General features: G+C 40.2%; 1 protein-coding gene across 1 annotated transcript; it reads left to right on the top strand.

The window, feature by feature from the left end:
* Positions 1-228: 228 nt before the first annotated feature.
* Positions 229-10,049, top strand: LOC141438742 (delta(24)-sterol reductase-like). Its single transcript, XM_074102685.1, has 10 exons — positions 229-337; positions 1,389-1,587; positions 2,699-2,854; positions 3,183-3,407; positions 3,898-3,992; positions 4,402-4,576; positions 6,540-6,683; positions 7,722-7,919; positions 8,708-8,836; positions 9,808-10,049. The coding sequence occupies exons 2-10, from the start codon at positions 1,396-1,398 to the stop codon at positions 10,009-10,011; spliced, it is 1,518 nt and encodes a 505-aa protein (XP_073958786.1). The 5' UTR covers positions 229-337; positions 1,389-1,395; the 3' UTR covers positions 10,012-10,049.
* The last annotated feature ends 280 nt before the right edge of the window (positions 10,050-10,329 follow it).

Genomic DNA, 10,329 nt, shown 5'->3' with positions numbered 1-10,329 from the left:
TCCGAATTGTACAATCTTTAATCGTCTACTGAATGTCAAGTAACTCAAAGATACCTTATTCTAACGAAACAAAGTAGTTTTTATTAGAAAATAGACATAATATATAATCCACAATTATACTCGTATGCTCACAACGGTGTACAAATAGGCCAGTCTTATATAGTACTAATTAAGGTTTAAATTTGCTTGTTTTGAAGGTTTTTTGACAAATTCATGAGATATCATCGTGATTTTTGTTGAAGTGGCAATCAGTTAGCCGGTAGATATGAACTGCTAGAGACGTATAATGGTTGGGTTCTGATTTTAGACACTTTAGTAGACAACAGGTAAAGAGCAGGTGAGTAATAATAATTATTGTAACAGATGCTAGGTAATTAAGATTTTAACATAGACCGCTGTGAGTTGTAAATATTAATAGAATATGGCGATTGGATAGATTTTTAGGTAGTCTGTATTAGTGAACTTTTTTGTGTGTCGGTCTTTAGAATGTCTGCTTTTATAAAATATTTTACATGCAATTGAGATAAATAATAATAAAAACATCATTTTTTCTTTGTGATTATCAATAGATAATAGACAGACATATAAAACTGCTATAACAAACTATTATTGTAAACGAGAGCATTGGATTTTTTTCTTAGGGGCGGAAGTCTCTTGCTCGTTTTCCTCCCTTCCATAGTAAAAAACTGGCCAAGAGCGTGTCGGACACGCCCAAAATAGGGTTCCGTAGCCATTACTAAAAAATTAAATAATATTTTCTAAGGATTTTGTATTTATACGGAATCTTCGAAATTTAGGTATATTTTATACTTTAGGCTGCTATTTAAGAGTAAAACTATATGATTATAAATATAATATAATAATTCTAAAGCAAACTTAGCTGTTATAGTTTTCCTAGAAAGTTTGATATACTTAATACCATCCTGATTTTTTTCAAATTTTTCCACCCACCGGTTTAGATTTTAGAGGGGGGGACGCTTGATTTTCATAAAATTTTGCACTTTAAAGTTGAATATTTCGCAAAAAAAATACTGAATCGAAAAATCGTCTTAGCAAACCCCTAATGGTTTTAAAATACCTATTCAAAGATACCCCACAATATAGAAAAAATCACCTTCACTTTACGTCTATGAGAGGAACCCTTAAAAATTTTTTTTTACAATTTTGTATTGTACCATTTTGGCATAGTTTACATATATATCCGTGCAAAATTACAGCTTTCTAGCATTGACAGTCCCTGAGCAAAGCCGCGGACGGACGGACAGACAGACAGACAGACAGACATGGCGAAACTATAAGGGTTCCGTTTTTGCCGTTTTGGCTCCGGAACCCTAAAAAAAGCTCTGCCATAAATATTGTCATAGTAGTTCTCAAACCCAATATTTCAGAGCAATAATGACAGCAATAGAGACCGAAACTCTCCTCGAGTATATCCTGGTGGAATACCGCTGGGTGCTGGTGGTGACGGCGCTGCTGCCCATGTCACTGGTGTGGAAGGTGTGGTCCACACTCCGGAGCTATGTGGTCTTCAAGTTGAACAGCGCGCCGAGGATGCACGACCGGAAGGTTCAAGAAGTCCAGAGACAGGTTAGAATCAGGGATTATTTTCTTAAATCTTCTTGGAGCATGAAATATGAAAATTAAATGACCTTCACCTACATGTGTAATGTAATGAATGTTAAAGTCGCCGGTGGCCTAGTTAGTGGTTTGCCTCTCAAGCAGAGGATCGTGGGTTCAAATCTAGGTTCGCGTCACAGTTTTTTGTAATTCATGTGCGAAATTGCCTTCCGTGAAGTCGCCAAGCGGCCAAAGCGGAAGACCAGCGTTGGCCCACACGGCCAACACTATGCTGAGCTGGGACCGCTTCGCGATTTGGCAAAATCTTTTTTTTATTTTTCTTAATTCTGTTTAACCCGTCACGCGTCCTAGAGACTAATTAGTCCCTAACTTTTTTTGTGCGGGAAATGTTCTAGAGACTACCAGTCAGTACTTAGTCTTAAGGACATTTCCCGCACAAAAAAAGTTAGGGACTAATGTAGTATCTAGGACGCGTGATGGGTTAAAAAAATACATTTGAAAACTACGAGCTTTACGCTGAAGGAAAATATTGAGAGGAAACCAGGAGATCTGCGAAGCAATTCAATCGTGTGTGTGAAGTTTCCAATCTGTAGTGGGCTCGCGTGGGATTTGTAGCCCAAGCCCTCTCATTCTGAGAAGAGGTCTGTGCCCACCAATAGATCGAATACCTATAGGTTGGGATGAATCCTAGCGGTTATTTTTTTTATCCCGATCCCGCAGCAATATCCGGATAAAAGAAGCCTAACGTGAGCCCATTTAATATTTATCGTCATCCCAGCTACGTCCACAAACCCCCTCTGGCCCATAAACTATCTCCATGCCAAAAATCACGTCGATCCGTCGCTCCGTTTCGACGTAAAAGACATACAAACATACAAACACAAACACTTTCGCATTTATAATATGTAGTAGGATTTATGTAGCTGTTTACCGGTGGTAGCGGAGAAGTAAGTTGAAAGGTACTAGTTCAGTTAGTTGATCGATAGACTTCTGCAAAGTAATCTGAAAATGAAAATCAACAGAGGCCTTTAGCCTTTGGGTGCTTTGTTAACAGTTTTGACGACTCGCCACCAGGTTTCCAGATTGGCCGACTCTTTCAATAACTATCTGGTGTTTCCAGATAAAAGCCTGGTTGTCTGGCGACCGCAGCACGCGGCTCTGCACTGCGCGTCCTACTTGGCAGACCATGTCCTTCCGGCAGGGGCTCTACAAGAAGACCTTCACCAATATTGAAGTTAACCTCGTCGATGTGTTGGAAGTTGACAAGAAGAACATGGTACGAACACAGATCTAGAGTTAAGTTGGTGACTCAAGTACGCGTGTCGATTTTGGAATACGATATCGGCATAATTTCAGTCGAAAATATTTAAATTCTTGGCCAACTGTATTTGAAATAGGTATTAAAGTTTACAATGCTATGCCGTACGAAGTAAAGTATACTACGTATTGAAAAACTTTTCTATTAAAAGCTCAGCTGCCAGAATCGTAGATTTAAACGACTTACAAAATGACCAAAAGTTGCTGAATTCCTCCACCGGCCAAATCCGAAAGTGCCTGCTGCCTTTATGTGTTCCGTTAACAAATTTAAAAACCTTCGTTTTTAGACAGTCCGCTGCGAGCCCATGGTGACCATGGGCCAGCTGTCCCGCACGCTGGAAGCCCTGGGCCTGGCGCTGCCCGTGGTCCCCGAGCTGGACCAGCTGACCGTCGGCGGCCTGGTCATGGGCACCGGTGTCGAAACCTCGTCGCACGTCCACGGATTGTTCCAGCACATCTGCGTGCAGTACGAACTGTTGTTGGCTGATGGCTCTGTTGTTACCTGTAGTAAGGTAAGTTTGAAGCCATATAAGTATGAAGATAACCAGAGAGCCAAGTGGTTAGAGAACCTGACTACAAAGCTTGAGGTCCTGGGTTCGATTCCCGGCCGTGGCAGATATTTGTATGAATAATACGAATGTTTGTTCTCGGGTCTTGTATGTTTAATATGTATTTAATAAGTAAGTACGTTTATCCGGTGCCTAGTATGCATAGTACAAGCTTTGCTTAGTTTGGGACAAGGCCAATTGGTGTCAATATGTCCCATCCTGATATTTATTATTAAAAGGTTCAACCCTGGTACGTGATTCACTTTCTTCGACTGTACATGTGTTTTTTAGCAACTTGACCCCTCATATTAATATCGAGCTTTCGTTTGAAACCTTGTCTATTTTAATGTTATTTATTTATAAGTCAAACTTGATATAGTATCTACTTAATTTTTTTTATATTTCAAGATCTATTTACCTACTCCTAAATGCCGTCTTCTCGTTAATGTTGCAGGATGAAAATCCAGATCTATTCTATGCGGTTCCATGGTCATACGGCACTCTTGGGTTCTTAGCTTCAGCTGTCATGAAAGTTATTCCTGCCAAGAAGTAAGCCAATGCCTAAGGCAATTATTTAATAAAGTGGTACCTAAACTAAAGTTAAAAATTATCATCATCATATCGTCCTATACACATCCCTCTGCAGGGCACAGCCCTCTCAGAACGAGAGGGCTTGGACCGTAGTTCCCACGCAGGCCTAATGCGAATAGGGAACTTCACACACACATTCGAATTTCTTCGCAGGTGTGTGAAGGATTCGTGTAGATGTTTCAAATTTAAAAAGTAGTTTCGCATATAAATTTCGAAAAACACAGTGTGTGCCCGGGATCGAACCCACGAATCTCTACGCGCCATAAGTTAAACCACTGGCTACCAAGGCTTGTTTGAAATGTACGGCAAATTTAAAATTACTTAATATAATTTCATATCTGTTGGCTTAAATTACTATATTTTTCAGATATGTTCGCCTCGAATATCACCCATATACCAGTTTGCCTGAACTTTCAAAGAGGTTTCAAGAGGAGTCTCTGAAACAAAACCCTCACCAGTTCGTAGAAGCACTTCTCTACAACAAGGATCAAGGAGTAGTCATGCTCGGAGACATGGTGGATGAAATTGGAAGCGATGGCAAGGTATTATAAAACATTATTTGACATTTATCTTGATAAATGTCGTTATTCGTGGCCAGCATCATGTCAGCCGTAAAAGGTCCATTGTTGGCAATAGGTTTTTCCCATAAAAAGAAAGAAAGAAAGTTTTTAATTGCCAACAGTACAAACAATACAAGACAACAATATAAACAATACAAGTGTTGCGGCAGGATATTAATATAAATATATTGAAAGATTGAAACAGATCGTTTTATTGGTTCATTATAAAATTAGGTCACAAATCGCCATCTTGGATTTGGCCAAGCAGTGCAGCGGGGGAGCATCCCCGAAAATGCGCCATCTATCCTCACAGGTTCGAACTAACAGAGAAGCCAACAGTTCTCTCGGTTGAAGAGACCTCTGTTAGCTCGGCTGAAAGTAGATAGATGGCGCTGTGTGTAACAACAAGATAAAATAGTACAATACAGCACAGATTATAAAAAAGAGTATTAAAAAAAATAGGAATATAACTTTGCAAGTAGTCTGTCCTGCGGCAAAAGGAGCAAACTCAGCTAATGCTGCGCTTACGCGGAAGCTGCCAGCGCTGGTTTTCAGTCTGCCCCTGTTGACACATGCTGGAATATCGTCTATAGCGGGTTGGATGGCGGACAAAAGACAGAAACAGTAATACCAGTACAACAACATTACAGATAAACCTACCTCACACCTCGAAAAGAACGATGAAACGAAAGACGAATGAAACGTTTAGCCGTCGACTAAAAGACCTTTTGTTGGAAAAAGCGTTTTATTCCGTAAATGAATTTATGAATCTGAAATTTTAATTTTATTGTTTAAATTGTTATTATTATTTCTTGTTTTATTTTATTGTTTTTACATTGACATTTAAATTGTTACTCAATTATTGCCTAATGTATTAATCTTTACATATCCTTGACATTTTCGCCATTATTCTTTATATACATTTCAATGTGTTTTCAGTCTGACGATCCCTTGAGGAGAACCAGTCTAATTTTAATTGTTTCCATTCACATGACATGCTTAGAATTTTATTTTTTATAATTATTACTAATCTTATTACCTTTGACGATTTTCAATAAAAATTCTTATAACTGACATTTATGTAAATTATAATGTAATGATGTATTGAATGAATAAATAAACTAAACTAAACTAAAAACGAATACAAAATAATTAAACTAATATTTTAAACTATAAGTGAGAATCACGAAAGTTTAATAAAACATAGACCTCCAGTTACAACCAATCCATTCATCTCGTTGGTGAGCATCCTACGCTGCACTTGCCCATCCACGGTCTTCATTCGAGAGTCATTACAATGAGGGCTATCGCGTATGAATTCGCCACTAGAGGCGCTAGTGTAGCGTGAGGTCTCCGAAATGTCAAATCTCATAGTTTTTGGGTGAGCTCCGCGGGTTTATTTATAATTAGAATTTTTTTGTGAATATTTTGCATTACCTGAAATTAATTATGGCAATTATGCGTTACGGGGCAATGAATGTCTGTGTTTTGAGACAGTTTTGTCTTTCGGAAACTTTTGTCCTCCCTTTTTTTCCGAACAAAACGGGACTAAGCAACACTGTTGTGGCTGGATATTTTTATGGTACGGTTTTAAGGTGTTTTAAATATGATTTTAATCTAAACTTTGTTTTAACGCCCGTAATAACAGACTCTGAAAGCCACACTTAAAAACCTCACGCAACAGTGCGCCATCTAGTGAGACAAAAAACGATAGCCCTCATTGCATCAGAACATATTACCTAACCATACTGATTTCGATGCGTTTTTTTTTACTTGAAAGCAAGTTCCCTTACGGTGGTTCTTAGCTATTTTTGTCAAAAATCGATTCTGGCGTTTATGAGATATTGACCTTTGAAATGACAATGCTTTTAAATTTTCTAAGTTGGTTAGCTTATTTAGAACGATGGTAACAGCGAGTTTCTTAATTTTTGTTTGTTTCTTGCAGTACAACCCTATCGGCAAATGGTATTCAGAGTGGTTCTTTAAGCAAGTGGAGAAGCATCTCAATGCAAGACAGTCTATTGTCGAGTATATACCACTCCGGGACTACTATCACAGGCACACCAAGAGCCTTTTCTGGGAATTGCAAGTGAGTTGGTAGAATTAGATGGAGAAGAATGCTTCAACGGCGACTCCGAAGCAGAGCGAGCCACATCAATCGACGCGGAATCGGCAAAAGTCGATAGAAATAACCTAACTAACAAAATGTTGGAAAACCCCCGACTTTGTCACTTCAAAGTTCGATATCTCAAAAACGGCTGAACCGATTTTGATGAAACATGTATAAGAATCATTGCTAAAAACCCTGCTTTCAAATAAAAAAAACCGCTTTCAAATCGATCCACCCGCTTAAGAGCTACGGTGCCACAGACAGACACATAGTGGTCAAACTTATAACTAGTTATGACACCCCTATTTTTGCGTCGGGGGTTAAAAAGCTTTACGTCCACGTAATAAGAGCTAAAATGGGATGGTTCGGCTCGGATCGGCTGACGCCTGCCGACGCGGCAACGTCTTTTTCGCTCTTGTTGCGTAGACACAGCTTTTTTCTATCGGCTTTTGCTGATTTCGTGCTGATAGATGCAGGGAGACCCTTACAGGTTCTTCGACGTTTTCTGACTGATTCGTAGGCTTTAAATCTGATCGACGACCGATCGAATCTGATCTACCACATCCAAACAGCCGTATTATTCATGCAAGTGTCTGCCCCTGCCGGGGATCGAGCCCGGGACCTCAAGCTTCGTAGTCAGGTTTTCTAACCACTTGGCCACCCGGTCGACATATTTTACGTAGGACGTCCACCAACGAGATGGATGGATGACCTGAGGCTGTATTGCCTAACGTTTCTGACGCTCGCGATCGCAATCAAATGACGGTTTTTGTATGGGAAAACTGTCATTTGATTGCGATCGTGAGCATCAGAAACTTTAGGCAATACGGCCTCTGGTTAAAGTCGCAAAGCAACTTGAGATCTATGGGGAGACCCATGTCCAACCGTGGACGTCCCACGGCTGATATGATGATATAATTATAAACTTTAAATCTAAATTTAATAGTTTAACCTCTGTTTTATAACTTGCATTGGTTTTTTCTGAGCCTCTTCTAACACCGCGAAACTCCTACCCAGGACATAATCTCTTTCGGCAACAACGTGATCTTCCGCTACCTGTTCGGCTGGCTGATGCCGCCGGAGGTGTCTCTGCTGAAGCTGACGCAGCCCGAGGCGGTGGGCAGGCTGTATGACCGCGCCCACGTTATCCAAGACATGCTGGTCCCCATACAGACTTTGGAGCGCGCTATACAGCTGTTCCATGACAAATTCAGGGTAAAACACTTGTAGAGATCCAGATTTTTTTCAGTTTTTTCCCAAATGAGTAATTCTCAACTGTTTCATAAAGACGAACGAGTTTTTGAAACTGTAAACTATTCAGGATATATTATCTGCGGTTATACATGGTGTTCGAATAGCTTGTTCAAACGGAAAGTTTAAAAAATGTATAGGCGGTAAATTAAACTATTATTTACTTGAATACCTAGTAGTTATTTTAATTTTCAACACACTTGCTCGTAAACAGTGCCGTAACATGCAGGCTACCTTGGTTGCAACCCCCCAAATAAAACCCTTGACCTTAATATGCTTGTCATGAAACCCGTGGTCGGTAAATGAGTCATCCCGTACCTACTAATTTTCATGTCATGAAGCCCAAGGTCGGTAAATGAGTTTGTTACTTAGTTTTTCTTCTACAAATATACAATTTTACTCGCAAATGTGATGAAAAACATTGTATGTCGACTCATTACAGCCCTCAATCTTCGACTTCGGGCTTCTAATAGACGCTCGTTCGTAATTCCTTATTTACCGCCCTTAAGACACAATGTACTATTTAATATTTTCTCACATTGTTTGAGAAAAGCACTATACAATCCTCGGCCACCACAGGGATTGCAGGACTAGTTTTATCCAGTCTCGTTTACGACTCGGCCGTCTAGCCCTAACTTGTCCATCAGTCCCTTACTTCATAGCCTCTGCAGTAATGTACTATATTTGACAGGTGTACCCTATCTGTGTTTTGGTGTACTGATTGAGAAATGTAAAGCATGTTTACTTGACAGGTGTACCCTATATGGTTGTGCCCTTTCAAAGTACCGAACAATCCCGGCCAGCTGCGCGTGAGTGGCGATTGGCAGATGTTCGTCGACATCGGCGTCTACGGAGTACCTAAAGCTCCTGGTTTTGAGACTGTAAGTTTTATCAACACAACATCATCATCACCATCATATCACCCGTAGGACATCCACTGTTGGTCATAGGCCCCATAGACCTCCAGTTGCTTCGGTTAAAAGCGACCTGCATCCACAGTGCTCCAGCTTTAACCAGGATTACGTGTGGTAGAGCCTTACTGTAACCAGTTGCTGGCTGCAATATGAATGGGCCGGCTCGACCGGGTTAGTACCACACTCCCACAGAATACCGGCGTGAAATAGTAGTTTTGCTACTGTGATTCGTACGGTGAGTGGGAGATCCGGAGACCCATCTCCCCTCTCCCCTTTTACTCCCCTCCCCCTTCCCCGCAGTCCTAATTATGCTGTAGGTGTACATGGGTGGCGGTGATCGCTTACCATCAGGTGACCCGCATGCTCATTTTCCAGCTATTTGATAAAAAAAGGTACATTGGTAGCCGGGTGCCTGCCGGGGATTCTTAGGCACCCCTCAACCCCTGGAATGCTTAAGACGCAGATCCGTGTCAAATTTAAGGCTACCTTTTTTTTATTACATATGAAATTAGCAGAATTTGTGCTTATTAAAACAGATGAGACTAGAATGCGCTGCACTTTTTTTAGTTCCCGCATACGAGGGACCTCTTTAAAGACCCCTTTTAAGATAAGATGTGATGGATTATTTTCACCCGCAATGTATTGAATTCTCTGCTTAAGCTAAGATGCACCACTACTTTAACCTCTTGACAGCCACATTCATCTATTCGTGACAGCCAATGGAATGCCTCACACGCCACGGTCATACATGACCAACATTCAACTCGAAATTAATCCTTCTCCAAAGGAATTAAAAATCAAATTGATTTTTGACACTGATTTTTCTGTGGCATACAGAGTCAAGCCCGTCATTTCGTAGTGTGGCGGTCAAGAGGTCAAACGTTTAAGCTGTAAGAACTTCTTTCACCAAAAACTGACTACAAAATCGTTGTCCCCAGGTATCAGCCACTCGCAGCGTAGAAAACTTCGTGACCAAAGAAAAAGGCTTCCAGATGCTATACGCAGACACTTACACCACTCGCGAGGAGTTCCGGCAGATGTTCGACCATACCCTGTACGACAGAGTGAGGGACACGCTGCCGTACTGCAAGGAAGCTTTCCCAGAGATCTATGGCAAAGTTAACAGAAGCGTAAGGAAATGAAGCAAAGCTAGTTTTTGATTGTGATGTTTCTCATTATAAACAATTAGTTGAAAGTATTTGTTTTATTTCTTCCCCGATTCTTTCGTAACGAAAATTATAGTACAGTCGGTGCCCTAACATAAGTATGTATTTTCCTATGCAACTAGTATGAAAGAGTGAATAATAGCGTACGTTTCGGTTAGCTTTTCTAATACTCTATGAAATGTAATAATAATAGTATGTATATAAAAACTAGCCAAGTCCGACCTTAGGCTTCAATATATTATTCTAAGTTATAAGAAGAAATGATATTTTAAGTTGTTATAAAATATTTTATAT

The sequence above is a fragment of the Choristoneura fumiferana genome, chromosome 19 (assembly GCF_025370935.1).
Source record: "Choristoneura fumiferana chromosome 19, NRCan_CFum_1, whole genome shotgun sequence".
Classification (NCBI taxonomy): Eukaryota; Metazoa; Arthropoda; class Insecta; order Lepidoptera; family Tortricidae; genus Choristoneura; species Choristoneura fumiferana.
This window is presented reverse-complemented; position numbering and strand designations above follow the sequence as displayed.

Coding starts and splice junctions, on each gene's coding strand:
- LOC141438742 (XM_074102685.1), top strand. CDS start 1,396: ATGACAGCAATAGAGACCGAAACTCTCCTCGAGTATATCCTGGTGGAA. Junction 1,588..2,698: donor TTCAAGAAGTCCAGAGACAG/GTTAGAATCAGG, acceptor TGGTGTTTCCAG/ATAAAAGCCTGGTTGTCTGG. Junction 2,855..3,182: donor AAGTTGACAAGAAGAACATG/GTACGAACACAG, acceptor CTTCGTTTTTAG/ACAGTCCGCTGCGAGCCCAT.